At 50.9% G+C, this 19,062-nt stretch overlaps 1 protein-coding gene and 1 long non-coding RNA gene across 22 annotated transcripts in view; both read right to left on the bottom strand.

The window, feature by feature from the left end:
• Positions 1–19,062, bottom strand: part of LOC144615867 (uncharacterized) — a 742,065-nt gene that overhangs the window by 469,890 nt on the left and 253,113 nt on the right. The window lies entirely within an intron of this gene.
• Positions 1–19,062, bottom strand: part of ZMYND8 (zinc finger MYND-type containing 8) — a 125,303-nt gene that overhangs the window by 79,630 nt on the left and 26,611 nt on the right. For 18 of the 21 annotated variants that reach the window (XM_078443984.2, XM_078443981.2, XM_078443983.2 and 15 more), the window contains one exon: positions 6,372–6,520. In XM_078443984.2, coding sequence (XP_078300110.1) covers positions 6,372–6,520 — 149 coding nt within the window. Of the gene's footprint in view, positions 1–6,371; positions 6,521–6,668; positions 7,268–14,086; positions 14,196–14,245; positions 14,597–19,062 lie in introns of those variants that run through there. The other 3 variants (XM_078443996.2, XM_078443985.2, XM_078443997.2) reach the window with 3 other exon arrangements.

Consider the following 19,062-nt stretch of genomic DNA (forward strand, 5'->3'; position numbering starts at 1 on the left):
GGCTCAGTCGGTTGAGCCTCTGACTTCAGCTCAGGTCATGATCTTGCAGTTTGTGGGTTCAAGCCCTGCATCGGGCTGGGCTCTGTGAGGACAGCTCAGAGCCTAGAGCCTGCTTCGGATTCTGTGTCTCCCTCTCTCTATGACCCTCCCTTGCTCATACTCTGTCTCCATCTCTCTCTGAAAAGTAAATAAACATTAAAAAAAATTTTTTTTTAATATCTTCTCTAAGCAACATCTGTTTTGTCTATTCATCTCTAATATTTTTATACTACTTTTCTTTTTTTCCTAATTTATATGAGGCCCTTATTTTATCCCGAGACCCTCCCCCCCCACCCCGGATAATTCCCAGAACTGTCAAGATTACAAGCAGTTGTGTCTTGTTCCTGGTTTTTATTATGAGGTTTTAACGTTCTCAAAATGCCTGCTATTTCTATACTCCTTGATAAAGAGCCTCCCAGATGCTTCCTTAGCAGATCTTTTTTAATCCATCCTTCTAAGCCTCCCCACTCTCATTTCTACTAAGAAAACAACTAAGATTTTTAAGGATGATTGCATAATATTTGAGCCCATTCTTTCCCTGGTTCAGGTCTGGTGCACTGCTCTATACTTGGGTTTCCAGAGAATAACACCGTTACAATATTCTCTCCAGACCGCATACTCAACATACTATCATACACGCTAATTCATTTTGTCCTCACGACCACCCAGAGAGGGACGCAGGACACACACAGCTACTCTTACCGAAGAGCTGAAAAACCTAGGTTGAAACAACTCCTCTGGCCCCCAGGCCCAGATCAGGGGTCTCACAGCTCCCTCTCTCACCCTGATTCCCTGTATAAGACGATGCCGGGTGAGGAGAGACTCTAATGCCCAAGTGACCCCCTCACAGAACATTCTCTCTAGTTCAAAAATACCTTGTTTCATGCAAAGAGCTGGAATGGGGAGGGGGGGGATCGGAAAACAGCTAGGAACTCCACAGAAGGGGACATACAAGCAGAACGCCACCTACAGCGGGGGCTCGCACCCTCACTGCTGTCGTTCGGGCCAGAAAATTCTTTGTGGGATGGAGCTGTCCTGTGCACCGTAGGATGTGTGGGAGCATCCGTGGCTGGATGCCAGGACCCCATCCACACAACTGTGAGGATCAAAAAGGTCTCCAGATATTGCCAAACGTCCCTCGGGGGTAAAACGGCCCTTGGTTGAGAACCACAATGTACAAGGTTCGCTATCTGCCTAGGAAATGGTTGTGTGCATTTGGGGCAGGAAGACAGGGGTGAAGGGGGGTGGGGGACGGGGGAAAGGGAGGAGAAGCAGGACGACAAGAAAGAAGAGGTAGGTGGGGAGTGGGAAGAGGGGGAGAAGATCCTCGTACTGAAAGATAAGCCTCACATATCAAGTAAGCACAACTATTTCCAACCCGAGGTCTTTCAGAACGCCTTTGTGGCTTTTGCCACATAGCAGTAAGCCATAGCTCAGCGCCCGACTTCCTTTCAGCAAGTTAATAATAGGACAGGAAGAGTCAATCTACACAAAACTGGAAGGATCGAAAGGCCAGCTAATCTCCCTAACTGGCAGCCCAGGTCCTTCCTGTCTAGCAGAAGCCCGGGATGGCCACTGGTGAAGTGAAGCTTCCCCCCGCCCCCAAGTCCTCACCCCCACCCCACAACTGGCTGGGAATGGATGTTCCTGGGGGGGGAATCATGGGGCGGGGGGGGGGGGGGGGGGGCGGGGCGGGGTGCCAGGCTGCTCCAAACGCTCTGCTCTGCAGGCTATTCCGTCGTTCCACAAGCAGCAGCTGTATTGCTGAGAACGGGCTGGCCGCTAATCTCAATCAGATACCTGCCTCATCTGCTGTTTCCTGCTCCATACAAACAGGCTGATAACAAATATGGAACATTTGAAAGAGGAAAAGCGAACCATTCCAGGTGAAAGGAGTTATGATTTTCTCCCCCTATGTATAAGGTGTGTTACCAGCCTGCTAGTAAGGTTGCAACCTATGTTCTTACAGGATAACTGCAGGCTGTGTGAGCAAATGTTATTTCCCTGCTTCTTCCACAGGCTGATTAACAAGAAAACAGACGGGCTCATGAACTCACTTCTAGAACACCTCAGTCTTATACCAGTGACCCAAAACTTCTACAAAGGGTTCTGTGAAGACAGTTCATAGCTGAGGCTCTGCAGGTCATGTGATCTCTCTCTAGCACAACTGCTCAAGCCGGCCACAGTAGCAGAAAAGCAACCGGAGACAGTATGTAAATGAATGAACGTGGCTGCGTGCCAATAAAACTTTATTTACAAAAACGGGCTCTGGGCCCACCCGGCTCACAGGCGGCAGTGAGCTGACACCTGGTCTGTGTAAACCGGAAAAGGGGTACGCCGGCTGTGTGGGAGCACAGAGTACGTGCGGGACCGTGGAGGGGCCTCAAACACGAAACCCCACCTGGAGCACAGAGGTAACATATGTAAGTGAAAAGAGTCCTTGTTCCAGCTTTTATTCTTCAGCATTTAAAGCACAAACAGTGCTCTAAGGAAAAACTGCCCGGCCCTGGAGTGTGAGGGACGCTGGCGAGACAACAGGGAGAGGCAGAACTTGGCCCCTCTTAAGCAGCAGCCCCAGGACAGCTCCAGTGATCGGGGCAGCGAGGCAGGTACACTCTCCCAGTGCTGCCTGGGCTGAGGGAGAAGCCAGCAAGCCTACAACCCCCTTCACAGTCCCAACTATTAATACAATGCCCCAGCCCAACAAGGGACTTCCGGAGTATGTTTAAGTTCTTAAGACAATGCGCGGGCCCGAGAAAGTTAAGTTCTAGCCCACCCATTTATGGTATGTATATACCCTGTGCTCGGGGGCAGTGAGGAGGAACCCCATCGTTTCTCCGCCATAGTTGATCAAAGATATACCCAATCTGTTAGCAGATTATTTCTCAATCCTTTAATGATGGGGAAAAAACAAAATAAAAATAAACCTCCCAAAAGGAGTCTTCAAAGTCAGATGTCCTGAGAACTGAAAGTTCGAATGGTATTTTTCAGTAAAGGCCCTAATGTCATTTGAGGGAAGATATTTCTTGGGCCATCTACTGCAGGACGCTTGGCAACCTAACCTTCTTCCACAAAATGCCAGAGCATCCTTCCAGGCTTTGGGATGGAGAAAAAACACCTACATGTTTTCAAACCGTTCCTACAGGGCAAAACCACTGGACCAAAGAGCCATAAAAAATGAACTGTAAGCCCTAAATACTTTCTTCCCTAAAACCAAAGTGTGTTTTAAAGTTCCTCTTGCAACTCCCTAAAAGTACTGAATTCCTAATACATGAAAAATGAGTGAAACAGGGTCCAACCTTAAAAATTCAACCCCCATCTCCACTTGGTAATAAAAGGTCTCTACCAAAAATGGAAAAATATGGGGGCAGGGAGGGTGTTTCTATAAGGCCAGAGAGGATTTATTTTTTGAACACAAAAAAGAAAGCAGAAGAAAAAGAGAGGAAGGGGAGAAGAATCTTGACATGTGCCAAAAACCAAACGCACTTGAACACTTAAGAGAACTAGAGGCAGAAGGAATGAGCAAAGCAAGTCGGGTGTCACGCTGCGGGGAGGGGTGGGGAGTGTGGAAAACTACAGCCCACAGGCCCTGCGTCTAAAGGAGCAAGCTCTACTCCGCTCCAGCTGTTGCTGGATTTTTCTGAGTTTTTATAAGAACCCAAAAATACAAGTTGTTATTTGAAATCTCATGATCTTCAAATGTTGGTGACTAAGAAATTATATTATTGGTAAAACCCAGCACTCGTGGACCTACAATTTGCCTTTAATGCCATAATTCTGTAATGCTATAAAATTCTAAAATGAAGAAAGAGAAAAGGGAAAGTGCCCAGAAGAATTTTTTTTTAAGGAATTTAAGTTCCCCTTAAGGAAAAACAGACTGTGCGTGAGGGAGGCTGTTGCTACTATGCAAATACCATATGCTAGAATGAATTATGGGGTCAAGGTTCAAGAATTTCATTTCTTTACAGTTAAGCCCGTTTCTCTTTCGCCAACTCCTGACGGTTGGGCCCCAGGGAGTTTTAGATCTGAAAAACCTACAATCAACCTTATAATGTTCCCAATCCAAACCCTTATTTTACAAGGTAACTGAAGCTCAAAGCTAGGAAAGCAACTGACGAGGTCCCAGAGTGAATTTCCCGGATGCAGTGAGGCTAGAGTCCGACCTCTGGGTCAGGACACTTCCTCTGTGCAACAGTCCTGTAAACTCTCCTATCAATACTGAAGATTACAGATTATTCAGGAGCGTCACCGTGTCCTGTGTCCAGCTACTCGGGGTCTCCTCTTTTCTACGTCTAGAACGCACTATGCATATGCAAACCTCCACCCTGTGGCTATTTCTCAGGGAAACATGGACCGACAAACGTGTTAAGAGAAATGGTACACATGGATGGGGAAGGGAGAGAAGAAAACGTGTGGACTGCCCAAGCTGATCGGCTTCCAGAAAGAGAGTTACGAGCCAGTTCCTTAAAAGACAGGTAGGAATTCAAAAAGCATGATGCGTGTGTACACACACAGAGGCCGAAGGAGAAGGCTTTCTGCACAGAGGGGACAGTATCTGCCTTGAGGCGTCCTGGTATCCGATAAGGGAGGGTTTGCCCAGGAAGTTCAATTACTAGCTAAATTAAGGTTTGGGGATTATCTGTGGCCTTGGGGTTTCGTTTTCAGTCTTCATTCCCAGAAGCTATGGGATGGCTCCCGGGTGACAGAGATGGTCGCCACTGCTTTAAGCCAGACCGGCCGACCTGAGCTCGAATGCAACTTCTAATTTGCTCAGAGGCCTTGAGGAGACAACTTAACCTCTCTGAACCTCGATGTTTTCATCTGCAGAAGGGAGATAATTACAGCCCTTTCTCACAGGAGGATTATAAACATTAACACAGAAAAATGCTTACAACAGGGAGTGAGTCAACACTGCTTTTATGATTATTATTGCCAACACTGGCCTATCTTTCTCAATCCCCCTAAAAATGTATTTAGGACCCATCTGTTTCTTCTCTTTGAACAGGATTCCCAACTCATTAGATTTGCACTATCCAACCCAGGAAAAAAAAAAAAATCAGTCCCTGGGTCACATTTGCAGGTAGGTGCTCAGTGGCCACACATGGCTTGTGGCAATCATACCGAACAGCCCAGTTCTAGAACACTTCTACAGCTGTCGTTTCTCGATTTCACACATGGTTTGTGTGATTATTCCACTTCGTGTCGAGCCTGGCTTAATTTTTATTATTATGATTTGCATCAGTGGGCTCAGTTCATCCCAACAACCCTGTGCAATCAGGAGCAGGACCTTCATTCCCATCGGTAGATGAGAAAAGCAGGCACAAAGAGGTTAACTTGCCCACAGCCACACGGCAAAGGCAGAGCTGGCATTTCGCTATGTAATTTTGAGAATGGAAATAGATTAGTGTGCAGAAATGTACCCCTCTCCCAGTTCTGGGCATTCAACCGTTGCTAGGTTTCTTTCCCATGAAAGTAACAACCTTGTCTTATTCAACCTCCAATCCCCAGGGCCCACGTCAGCACTCCATAATGCACAAGATGGATGAATACATCCCAAGGAATCCCTGCTGAAATGGTATCAGAACCCCTGGGACATCCTGTTTCTTCCGATACTAGGAGACTGGACCCCAGGGTCCACTAAAGCAGCTCTCATTTTTTTTAATCAGAAGAATATCTAGCTTGCATTCGAGAATTTTAAAACTAGGTTTCTTAAGCAAGATCCAAGATGGCTCATGGATATTCCTATCTCATTGATAGGTCCTGGCTGCAGAAGGAGGCTGGGGTCTAGAGAAGACTCGTGCCGCCTGGGGTCTACACGCAATGAGACCAACGGGTGACCAATCACCAAAGTGGAGGGTGGACAATGGGTAGAGACAGCAGCTGTCTTACCACAGACCTAAACCCGTTATTTTACAGATGAGAAAGCTGAGACCAGGAGGGAGCCTGCCTTAGCCACACAACCACCTCGAGGCAGAGCTCAGAACCATCCTACCAGCCTGGCCTAGCAGGAAAAAAATCCTCAGGCCACGTGGGGAAACAGCCCCAGAGTGCAAAAACAAAATCCAAGGAAAATCCCCAAATCCTAAAGCACAGTATCCTTCATCTCATCTGGGTCACTGCCCTGTCCCCAACACAGATCTGCAAAGCTAACAGAAATTGCTACACAGACCCATTTTGGGCTGTCCTTCTTGTCCTATGCAAATGACAGCTGCAGCAAGGCAGCCTGCTAAATGCCAAGAACAGCGGCTGTCAGAAACCCCCGGAAAGCTGAAACGCTTCCCACTACAGCCTTCGTCCTGCTGGTGTGCACACCATTCCCAGCGGCCCTTTACCTGCTCCTTATTGTTATTGTTCAGTAAGCCGGGTTTCTTTTTCTTTTTAATGGGGCTTGTTGATGTGTCCTGTGGCGAGTGGCCATTGGAAGAATGCGGAGGGCTGGGGAACTTTCTTTTCTGGGCTGCTCTCTCTGTGGAGCCAGGATCTGAAAGAGACACACAGGACCACATATTTTAAAGCAGTCAGGGAGGCCCAGCCCCCACAGGGAGCGGGTGTGGGTGTGGGGGGGCACAGCGCATCTCGTCCCCGGGCCCAATGCCATTTTAGTGGTCCTCCTCCTAGAAGACACTTACCCCGGCTCTTCGGTTAACTGGCTCAAAGGTCAGACCGTCTTTCTTCGGCCTACATACCATTTGTTAACATTTTAATTCACTGCCAAAATATAAAATCGAGAAACTTCACGTAACAACCTAGGCTTCTGGCTTCTCTTAAAAAACAAAAACAAAAGCCAGATCAGGGCCTGTAGGGCCTGATACCACCAGATGGATGTGCATCCCGCAGGCCACTTTTGGGTGGAAGCGTGCTCTCCCTTTGGCCAAAATCCCCATTGTGTCCCCACCGACCAGGCCACTACCCAGCCGCCAGGAGTTGTCGCACAGGCACTGGTGCCCTGTCCGCATCCCAAAGAAACACTTCTTCTCCTGATGGCAACAAGCAGAAAACCGTGAAAGATCGACCAACCAGCCCACACACTTCAAGAAACTGAAGGCGCGCACACTTCTTTGCGGAAGAGGCCAACATTTACGGTGTCGTGCTTGCTACTCTCCTCCGAAGAGATGGACATAAATGACACGTTCGCTGATTCGCATCTGAGCCAGGCCAGCCTCACCCTCGCCGATTCAGTCCTTTCCGTTTTCACTCTCCCAGCATCTCATTTAAACACAGACACGTCCACCACCACCCACTCTTCACCTGCAAGGCCTTGGATCCATTCATTCCACGCCCGACGGCTGTCTCATGAGCGTAGGGACGCAACAATGGCGCAGCGTGACGCGCCTTACGTTCTGAGAAAGATGTTACAGGCACGAGGAGAGACGGTGCGTGAGAGCAGAGGTGGTGGGGTGGGGTGTGGAATCCAGAACGACGACTACCCCCAAAGGTAACCTGACGACGCTCCTCCTCCAGATCTAACTTGCGGGCGAGCCCCAGCACGCGGGCCGCGCCACGCGTCGCCGACCTCCGAGTGTGGACAGGGGCCACTGGGGCAGATGAACATGGTCCAGGATGGATACGAGCGAGGCCTCCGGGGGCGGGGTCCTCTGAATGAAAGGCAGAGCATCTTCCAATAGGCCCGTTAAAGGAGACCGTGAACTGCTTTTGCGAAATCCAGTCCACAGGATGGAACTCTCCATTCTCACCGGGCAACTTCAGAAAAATCCCGAATAAGCGTTCAGCATTTGGGTGCTGCGCTGAGATACAGCCCCGCGAGGAAATTAAATGTTAACCACAGGCACCTTGAGGGAGAACAGACCCCAGAGCTTGGAGGACCATCCCACAGACATCAAAATGGAGGCCCAGAGAGAGCCAAAGGGTTGGCCCAGAGGCACAGCATAGCTAGTTAGCGGGGAAAACTCACCGAAAAGGTGCCGCCTGGGACTGGCATTCCCCCAGAGGGAACCTCCTCTCTCTCAGGCCCACAGAGATCCCCACCCCACTCCACCCTCACAGTAAAGAGTCTCTCACCTTCCCCACCTAGTCTTTGGCTCAACAATGTCCTCCTAGAAACACATTCCACCGATACAGTCATAGGAAGCAGAGTACCCGCAAGAAAATTCAACTGAGAGGCACTGGGTGTTGTACCCAAGCCTGGAAATGACTTACACGCCCACAAATTAAGGACTAGTCTAATACCATACCACGGCCATATGGTGGGATATCCTTTTTTATTTTATTTATTTTTTTTAAGTAACCTCTATATCCAACATGGGGCTTGAACTTACAACCCTGAGATCAGGAGTCACATACATGCTCTTGAGCCAGCCAGGCACCTCTCATACAGTGGAATATTCTGCAGCCCTTAAGAATAAGAAGGCACCTTGGGGCGCCTGGGTGGCTTAGTCGGTTGAGCGTCCAACTTTGGCTCAGGTCATGATCTCATCACAGTTGGTGGCTTTGAGCCCCACCTCAGGCTCTCTGCTGACAGCTCAGAGCCTGGAGCCTGCTTCCAATTCTGTGTCTCCCTGTCGCTCTCTGCCCCTCCCCCGCTCACGCTCCAGGTCTGTCTCAGAAATAAATAAAAATGTCAAAAAAAAAAATTTTTTTTTAAAGACACTTCTACACAAACGGATGCATGACCATCTCCAAGCTTCTGCATTAAGTTAAAAAAAAAAAGCAACACATTTCTAAGCACCGTTAATAGACAACACACCCCAAAAAAGATGTCATGTATCTAAGTTCGCACAAGCCTAGAACATTCTGGATGAACACAAAAGTATTACAGAGCTCGAAACTGGAACTAGTGGTTGCCTCGGGGGAAGAAAACATTCAGGGCATGGGGGAGGGATTATTTTTCACGGTGCACCCTTGTGTACTTTATGTATCATGAGTGTAGACTATCAAAATAAAACTTAAACTGAGGTATTCAGGAGATTTAGTTTCACATAAAAAGCAGCAGGTGCAAACCAAAGCCAGTAATGAGCAAATGACGACGGCCCGATTCAGGATTTTAAAAAGGTCACCAGATAGACACCGTTGGGACCAATCACCACAGGCTTGGAGGGACCGCAGGAAGGAGTTTTGGGGGTTGTTGAATGTGGACCTGATAAACCCAAATGACCTTGCTCAACTGTCAGAAAATGTGCATTTAGAAAAGGTGTTTTGGGGGCCACAAGGAAATGCATCCCAAACAAAATGGCACCTGGGCCAGGCCAAAATTGAAAGCAATTAGGCAAAGCTTTGGGTATTTGGGATGTTTTTGTTTCATCTGTGGGTAGATTTTTTTTCTTTAACGTTTATTTATCCTTGAGAGAATGCAAGCGGGGCAGGGGTAGAGACAGAGGGAGACACAGAATCTGAAGCAGGCTCCAGGCTATGAGCTGTCAGCTCAGAATGGAATGCGGGGTGCGAGATCATGACCTGAGCCGAAGTTGATGTCACCCAGGCGCCCGTTGGAGGGTAGACTTTTTTAAAGAAGGAAGTACACGAGCAAAGACACATCGGTGGAAAAGTTAGGGGCACATTCAGGAAAAACAAGTTGTGCGTTTCCATGTTTCTTAATGGAACGCACTAGATTTTTGGAAGGGAGAGCTCTTCCCCATCATAAGGACCACCTGGGCACCCTGCCGCTCGCTGCCAGCAGTACTCCCACACACAGTGACAACTAAAAGCACCCCCACATACTTCCCAAACACCCCCAGAGGGGGGTGGGACTGGCCTCCTGAAGAATCACCGAGCTAGAACACAGAAGGCAGCTAACAACAGTCAGCCTTTGACAGCCAGAAAGGGCACCAGCCCCTCCTTGGGCGTCTAAGTTACCCACCTGCGGCTGAGGCCCCCTGGGACGACAGATCCCAAAGAGTAGTCCCCATACTAGCAGCAGTGACATTACCTGGGAATTTGCAAGAAATGTACATTCTCAGGCCCCGCAGATCTGCAGAATCAGACACTCTAGCCTAGGGCCTGGTGGTCTGTGGGGTAGCAAGCCCTCCAGAGAACCCGGATGCACACCCCAGGGTGTGTGTGTAGGGGATGGAATCTAAGTTCTCAAGTCTAGAGAACCCTGTTCCACACCGGTAAGCCCAGCTCCTCTCCTGCCCCACCGCCACCTGTGGGCTTGGTCTGGGTCTGGGGAAACAGCAGCCAAGCAAGGAGGCGCCAGGCCGGTCTCTCTTCCACTCAGACTCCATCTGCAAAATGGCACAAGGGAGGAAGGGGCCAGACCAGAACTTCTCACCTGGAGCCTGGAAAGTGCTTCAGGGACCCATGATCCACAAGCCACAGTTCTGTACAAGGACACAACTTCCTGGCAAGGCGGGGGGGGGGGGGGGGGGGGGCCCACACCTACTTCACCTTCCTAAAGATATCACCAACACTAAAGATTAAAACTACAGGACTAGAGGACCTTAAAGTCCATTCTGAAGGGCGCCTGGGTGGCTCAGTTGGTTACGTGCTCGACTTCGGCCCAGGTCACGATCTTGCGGTTTGTGAGTTCGAGCCCCACGTCGGGCTCTGTGTCTTCCTCTCTCTCTGCCCCTTCCCCTGCGTACGCTCTCAAAAATACACATCAAGAAAAATTTTTAATAAAAAAAGTAAAGTCCCTTTTGAACTTTCCAATTCATTAATTCCATGAGAAAGAGGGGAGAAACACACACATAAGCAACTTAAGCCAGGCTGAGTTTTGTCCCAGCCCAGCAGGAACCGAAAGGGGGAAACAAAGATCCTGCTCAGCGAGGCGGGGTCTGACCCAAGGCTGCCCCTACCTAAGAGCACCCCAACCTTCTAATCCCAGCAAACCATCAAAACCCCGATTCTGTTCCTGACTACAAACACAGCGACTCCCTCCAGAGTTAACGAGAGATCAGCGGCTATGTCCGAGGGGCAGGAGTTTAATAAGCTCTAAGCAATAGACACATCTGTCAAAGGCAGAGGCTGTCAGTGAGACTCGTAGGGAGAAAACTGCAAAACACCAACTGCATTCACGGTCCTTGGGAGGGAGGAGGCAGGTCAGCACTCTGACGTACAAACACGTACAAACACGTACAAACACGTAGGCCTCAGGTGGTGAGCGAATGGGGGGGTGTGGACTTCGCTGTAGTCATGGCAACAAAGCCTCTTAAGGACCTCTTCCAGAAAGCTGACTCAAGTTGTTTTTTTTTTTTCCTCCTTCTTTAATGATTTAATTCTGACAAGGACTTATTGCTAAACACATTTCATCTATAAACTTGGAAGGATGACAAAGAGCCACCATAGACTGAATCACCAGGGAAATGGTTCACCCTTGATCTGGAAGTCCTTTCTGTGAGTAGCACGGCCTGTGAGTCTTCTGCCTTGGCTCACCAGCCACCCTCCGCATCCTACCCCCTCCGCCAGCCCCAAAATAAGTCTGGTTCTGAAGGAGTTAACGTGGGCGAGGGAGAAGAGCTCCTCCAGGCAAAAGACGGAGCAGTGACTCAGGAGAACAGCTTGGCATGAAGCAGGAAACAGCAGAACTTTCCCCTCCTGTGACATCCGCTGAAATCTTAATAAGAGAAGGCCTACTGCGTATCGGGAACCAAGCATGTGATGAGATCCTTCTCCAACCTGTGTCTGGTGAACCACCAGAAACAATCCTGCTCAGCCCTTCCCAGATGTCCCCTGACTTAAGGGACATGGTACTTCAAGATAACCCCGCCTCTTAGCTTTCCTGAGCCACGAGGATTAACAGCTAAGGCGTTCTCTTACTACACACAACGTAGGTGGCGCTGTTCAAAATGGCTGTGGGGTACTTCTCTCGAAGTCGCTTTTGCTCAAGATGACCCAAGTGGCAGGGCTGGGATTTGAACCCAGGCAGTGGTTCGACTCTGAGGCCCGCACACAGCCTCACGCAGGGAGAGGCGGTCCTCAGCTCTGCAAGATGGACTCCTAACACAGGGTTGGGTGATGGGATGGGGTTGTGTTCAACAAGGAGCACTCCAGGGGTACCTGGGTGGCTCAGTCGGTTAAGCGTCCGACTTTGGCTCAGGTCATGATCTCGCGGTCCGTGAGTTCGAGCCCCGCGTCGGGCTCTGTGCTGGCAGCTCAGAGCCTGGAGCCTGTTTCAGATTCTGTGTCTCCCTCTCTCTCACCCTCCCCTGTTCATGCTCTGTCTCTCTCTGTCTCAAAAATAAATAAAACGTTAAAAAAAAAATTTTTTTTTAAAACAAAAAAAAACAAGGAGCACTCCAGAACAAGGACAGTAGAAAACCGTGTTTGTCCGACTAACGATGTGCGCCTTCTCTCAAAGGCAGTCCCCAGGAAGCATATTCACCTCCCGGTATTCCAATGGTGGCACCAGAACGTGGCCCAGGCCACAAAATAGGCTGCGGGTGGGGAGCCTGTGTGGTCATCTCCCCTCCCCCACAGTCCTTTCCAATCTCCATCCAGGCTGGCCAGACCCGGGCACACCAGGCACCCCCACCCCCACCCACATCCGGCACCTGAGTCACAGCCCTCAACATTCTCCAGAGCCTAGGAAATGACACACCATCACAGGGAATTGTCTCCTCTGGAGAGAGAAAAGGGCCCCAGCTGAAAGGCCAAACGCTTCCCCATGAGGATCAGCCTCATGGTGTGTTTTGGTGGGTGTTAAATTTCCTCAATGTGGACAGTGAGCCTGTGGGGCCTGAATGAGGAAAAACCCAACCAACAGGCAGAGACGGGCATCGTGGGCCACACAGGTAGGGTGGCCACAAGTTGGCCACCGCACTCGGAAGCCGGGGCACGCATTCTGATAAAACGGGTCGCAGATCAGGGAGCCTGGGTGGCTCAGTCGGTTGACGGTCCAACTTCAGCTCAGGTCATGATCTCATGATTCGTGAGTTCAAGCCCCACGTTGGGCTCTGCGCTGACAGCTCGGAGCCTGGAGCCTGCTTCGGATTCTGTGTCTCCCTCTCTCTCTGCCCCTCCCCGACTCACACTCCGTCTCTGTCTCTCAAAAATGAATAAATGCTTAAAAAAAAAAAATTAAAAAAAAAAAAAAAACAGGCCGCAGATGGTGCAGGCAGGGTGCCACAGTGGTTATGCCCAGAGGTGCAGCTTAAGGAAGCTACTTAACCTCTCTGTGCCTCTATCCTTCTGGAGGGTGGAGATCATGGTACCTTGAGGAGTTACAAAAGGATTAAAGAAGTTCAGGCCTGGCAAAGAGTAAGCACTCCATAAATGATAGCTGTTTTGTCAAACCGGCAATCATCCCTCCTCCTCCTCCTCCTCTCCCTCCTCCATCCCCAACCCTCCTGCTGCAAAAACAGACCTTGTTTTCTCAGAGGAGCACATTAAGGTCAGAGTTATGGAAACGCCAGCCTATAGAACACGGACACGGAACGGGCCCAGGACAGGACTTCTCCACCTCCGGCTTGCCCCCCTTAGCCGCGAAGGCAGGGCCGAAAGCAGAGGCCTGCGCTGGCCGGGGCTCGGAGGGTACTCGCGGACAGCGCTCTCGGTCACAGCCGGCCCTCTCCACAGGCCACTGCAAACACGGTCACTCGCTGCTCTCCCAGAAGACGGCAAAGCACAAACATGGTTAATCGTCTCCACGTGTTGCCCCGAGACCCAGAGCAGGTACCCAAACAGGCCTCCCTCCCCAGGAACCCGGGAACCCTAGGGCCTTTTCCTGCTGGTAGGTACATCATCATGAAACCAAAGCCTGGAAATTTCCCTCACCCAGAGCAGAAATGAAAATGGGGCGCAGTGGACGGGGATGAGAAGGGGGTAACATTTTCCTTACAGCAGAGAATACCCAAGCCACGAGCGAAAACGACTAATCTGGTCACACACTGAATGCCCAGAACCACAGAACCCTCGAGACAAGGCTGCAGCCTGCCTGAGGGGCCTCCTCCGGAAAGGCCACCGGGGTTCTACAAGTTCTCCCTGCCTGAGAATGTGAACTTCTCACCCAGACTGGGAAAAGGAAGACCGACTCGGAAATGAGGCCGTGGAACAAAAGGGTCATTCTCAACCTGGGGAAAAGGTCGTCCATCCCGAGTGCCTCGGGGGCAAAGCAAACCAGGGCCGGGTAACCCTGGGAAGGGGCGCTTACCTGCCATCGAGAGAGCTGGGCTGCTCTGAGGGCCTCCCTTCTCTTTGAAAGAGAACAGAGGCTCACACACGGCAGACATTCCTGCTTCCGGATCCTCAGCAGCCTCTCCCAGGGGGAGGAGGAAGAAGCAAAGAGGACAGGCTAAGAGTCACCACTTACCAGGCCAGCTCCTGTCTCGGACGCACTAGGTGGCCCAGCGCGGCAAGGACACCCTCACCTCTCTGCAGTCAGGCAGTCTGAGGCAGGGGCCGCGCCTGCTTGTCCCCGTGAGGCTTTCGGCTCTAATTTATCACCCTCGATAGCCAGCAGCCCGGCTAGGCTGGAAGCCTGCAGAGTGCACAGCACCGAAGGGCCATTGATTTCACCGGATGCGAATAAACACAACAAATTGCCGTTGTTCTGCTGGCTACATGAGACCACCAGGAGGGAGCGTGGCGCTCTGCAAGGGGAAGGTGTTTTTAGGCGTTTGTTTACTTTCAATAATTTTCAGATTAATTAACTTTACTTCGGACGTGCCTCTCCCAGAAATGAGAAAGCCATCTTGCCAACACCCCGGGGCTCGGCTCTCTCTCGCGCTCTCTCTCTCCCGACATAATGCAGGGGTGCTGACGAAGCGGCACATTCATATGTAAAAGGTGAACCTCTAAACGCTGCCGGGCGGGCCAGAAATTGCTGCCATCTAGGGAAAAGAGGCTGATTTACAAATGAATTCACTGTTGTGCCCTCCACAACTAGAGGCAATCGCAACCACCCAGCCCTTTCCTCCCCCTCAGCCGGGAAGAGGACTTCTGGAAAAACGACAACATCGCAACAGGAATTTCCTGGTTCCAGAATGCCAAGCTCTTTCAAATTTCACAAAGCAGGAGGAGGCAGGGCCCAGCCCCGCGCAAGAAACCGCGGCACCCCACCCCACCCCCCTCCAGCGGGCCCAGGCCCAAAAGGCTGAGTGCGTCTGACGGGTGTACATATTTGAGGCCCTTAACTCTGCCAAGTCACCACAAAGAAAGTGTGGAGTAACCAGTTGCCTTTGGCCTTTGCTACGTAGCTGGCCGCAGGGAGGGCTCCCAGGAGGAGCAGTGCTGGCGCGGAAGCCGTCTGCATTATTTATCCAGGCTGAGCTGGGTCCCACCCCCTGGCCCAGCTCAGGTTCTAGAAGCTCAGGTGCTGGTGGGTGGCTTTCAAACTGCAACTGGGGAATTACAGCCATCAGAAGCCAATTCAGGTAAAAAGGCGGCTCTGCCCGCAGCGGGCTGAGAGAAGAAAAGGGAAATAGAGAGGCTCGGGTGGGGCGGAGGGAAAAGGTGCCACTGGTAACCAGGCAGCGTTCCTCACACGCCCTGGGCGTGGGTCTGGCCTCTCGAAGGTCACTTTCGTGAAAACAGGAAAAGTCTCTAGAAGATGCTGGGGAAGAGGGGACAAGGCCCTGGACAGTCACCTCATCGTGGTCCTTTGAGGAAGCAGAGATTTCAGACCCAGAACGCCCCCCATACTGCGCTGGCTCTAAGCATGTATCCTGTGGCCTGGCCTCCCCTCGCCCCATCCCACCCCACCCCCGGCTCTCAGAAGGGCACAGGATGACACATCGGCACAGCCAAGGGAATGGGAAGCAACTTCGATGCCACCAGCAGGAGACTGAGATGCAAAAAATCATCATGCAGCCAGAAAACGGAATGAAGAGATCTCTTCATGTACTGACACGTAAGAAAATCGAAGTCAAAAAAGGCCAGAAAGAGACCGGAATGGAAGAAGTAGGGGCTGTGTAGGCTCTGGGTCTGCAAAGGCCCTGGGGGAACAACCAGGACAGAAGGGAAACACCGGGTTCATCTTTCAGTTCTTTCTGACCCTGTTCGGGTATTAAACTATTTAAGGTATTTTCAAGAGGCTATGCAATTATGGATGAAAATGGTACTTAGGGAGCTCTCACTCCATGCCACGTACTGCCCTGGTCAGGGGCCACATCTGCATCTCCAGGGCCCAGCATACAGGAGGAGCTCAGAACATGCCCCCAGCACCTATCCGGTGCCATTTTTAGGGGGCTCAGGTGTTTAGAACAGTGTGAAGCAGGAGTCCTCGCCAGGTCTCCCCCGGAGACACTTAGCAGAGTCAGGAAACATTTTTGGTGGTCACAACTAGAAAAAGAAAGAAGTCGCTAGAAGCATTTAGTGCACGGGCACCATGGATAGTGCTAATAACCGCCCTACAGCGCACAGCACAGACCCACAGCAGAATGATCAGGCCTAAAACGTCAACAGAGCCGTGGCTGAGAAATTCAGGGCTAAAGAAGCTTCCAGGGAGCTGCCAGGCAAGTCCAACCTTGTGTAAATACACCACCCACAGAGGCATCTGCCCCCACTAGGAAGGAAAATGATGCCTAATGTTTCACCTGGTGGCCCTGACTGCACATTTCAAACAGAAGAAAACAAAGGAACCAGTCGGTCAACAGTCACTGAGGAACAAGACAACTCGGCTACCTGGGAGATGGTCAGCAGAAGGTCCCTGCCCTGGAGGGAAGACTGCCAGAGAAAATAATAATAGTAATGTTATTGTATTAAAAATGCCTTTTGTTGACCACTTATCTGGGAGGCACTGTTCTAAACACAAACAGCAATTTACTTACCCCTCACCATGGTTCTGTGAGAAGGTAGGTACTGAGTATCCCCCTTTTACTGATGAAGAAACTGAGGCCCGGAGAAAAACAGGCCCATGATGAAGGGGCTGGTAAACATAGAATGAATATGGAATATATTCAGTAAGAACCGGGTTCATTACACACAGGCAAAAAGCTGCTGAGCAGGAGAAATACCAGGAGTTTGTGAATAATACACGTCAGGAGAGAGGGTGTAGCCAGGAAAATATTTCTCTAGTTTCTTCCCAAACAGGGCTCGTGTGATTCACACCTACCATTTATTGAGGCGCTACCTGATGGAGCCCCTGGGGAATCCCATGAGCGTAGGCATGGTGTTTCTGCACCCATTTGATAGACGCGGCTCAGAAAAGCAAAGTCACTTATGTGCTCAAAGGCTCAAAGACATGCTGGGGACTCCCCTGCGGCTGACTCCCGCTCCAAAGCCCCGAACTACACCAGTCAAGGGTCTTTCTTCCCTGTGGTCGTCAGCACCACCTTGTAATTCTCTTATCACTGAGGGCATGCTGGGTGTGGGCGAGCGTCAAGCCAGCTCTATGGTTCGGTGTGTGGGCTCCACAGCCCTACCACGAGGTCTGATAGCAAGAGCTACCAGCCGTGTGTCCTCTGGCAAGCTCCTCGGCCTCTCTGTGCCTCAGTGGATTCAGCCAGGACAATGAGGATCTTTCTAAAAGGGTTCAGAATTACACGAGACAATATGTGCCAAGTGGAGGTGTCACATGTCACAGGCACCACCAGTTATGACTATTATCGTTCCCCAATGGGGGAAAGAGGAGCCAGGGCAGAGAGAAGACATTAGCCCAGAAAGCTCAAGCCAGTTTCCCCGAATCCTTCTGTACCTTCACCTCGATTCGCACCAGACTAGCTCTTCCCAGAATGTTTCTAGAAGAAGAAAAAAAAAAAAAAAAGTGTGCAATGAAGAGAGACCCAAACGTTCACGGGCTGGCACAGGTTCAACCAAGCCAGGCTCAAAATCCCTGCAGGGCTCAGGATTTCCTCCCGGAGAAAAGCAGAACAGTCCAGGTGGCCCTCGGAACTGCCCTGGGACTCCTCCTTCTCGCCCCTACTCAAACAGGGCTCTTGAAGCCTGGGAGAGAGCCGGCCTCAGAGTCCTAGCTATCCGCGGAATGTATTAAGGATGCTCAACCGCACAGGTTAGTTAGAGCCTACGTGGTGCCTGACACACAGCGAGCGCTCTGCAAAGAAAGGGTGTTCCCTGCCCGTCTTCTGCCCGTTCACGTTCAGTCCCACCGCCACAGCCGCCACCTTGATCCGAGCACCAGGGCTCCTGACTTGCCCTCTACGGGAGGCAGCCTTCTTGAAACCTAAATAAGACGAGGCAGCCCCCGAGTAAAACCCGCCGAGGCGGCTCGCTGGGCGCGCCCAACATCCCATCCAGACTTATTGCCGCATTTGGTCCCGCTCACTTGTCCTCTTCCATCCACTGAACCCAACCACAATGGCCTCACACGAGCCAAGTTCATGTACACTCGCTGCCACTTCCCTCTAGAATGTTCTATGTGCAATCTTCCCGTACCTGGCAACTTCAGCTTGCGGCTCAAACATCACCCTCCAGCCCCCTTATCATTCTGAAACGTGGGTTCGGGTATGTGTGTGTGGGTGGGTGTGGGTGTGGGTGTGGGTGTGTGATCGCGATTGACTTCACTGAGATTACCTCTAGCTGAGAACTGTCGAAAATTATTTTCTTCTTTTGCTGTTTCACTTTTTTTTCTAATCTCCAGAATGTGAGCTCCATCTGGGCAGTTCTTTGCCATAGCCCCGTGCATGGCACGGGGCCCGGCTCTGGGCTTGGCTCAAGAGGCATCACCGCGGACACACATCTGACCAGGTAAATGAGCAACGGAACAGTGTTAACAAAGCTCCGAGGTGACTCACAAGAAACTCCCGTTTTTCTTCCCTGGTCTAAGAATTTCTCCCCGAAGTCCAAGAAGACGGGAGGGTTGTGAGGTCAATAGGGAAGATTGCTCAAAAGGGAACCTGGCCATCTCAGGGTGCGAAAGAGAAACACCAGAACACTAGAGGGGAAATTCCCTTCTCGGCAGGTACTCAGCCATTCTTTTTTTTTTTTTTTTTTTTAATGTTTATTTATTTTTGAGACAGAGACAGAGCACAAGCAGGGGAGGGGCAGAGAGAGAGGGAGACACGGAATCCGACGCGGGCTCCAGGCTCTGAGCCGTCAGCGCAGAGCCCAACGCGGGGCTCCAACCCACAGACCGTGAGATCATGACCCGAGCCAAAGTCGGATGAGCAACCGACTGAGCCACCCAGGCGCCCCTCAGCCATTCTTGTTTCTTGCCTGAAGAGTCCATTT

The sequence above is a fragment of the Panthera onca genome, chromosome A3, assembly GCF_046562875.1.
Source record: "Panthera onca isolate mPanOnc1 chromosome A3, mPanOnc1 haplotype 2, whole genome shotgun sequence".
NCBI classification, from domain to species: Eukaryota; Metazoa; Chordata; class Mammalia; order Carnivora; family Felidae; genus Panthera; species Panthera onca.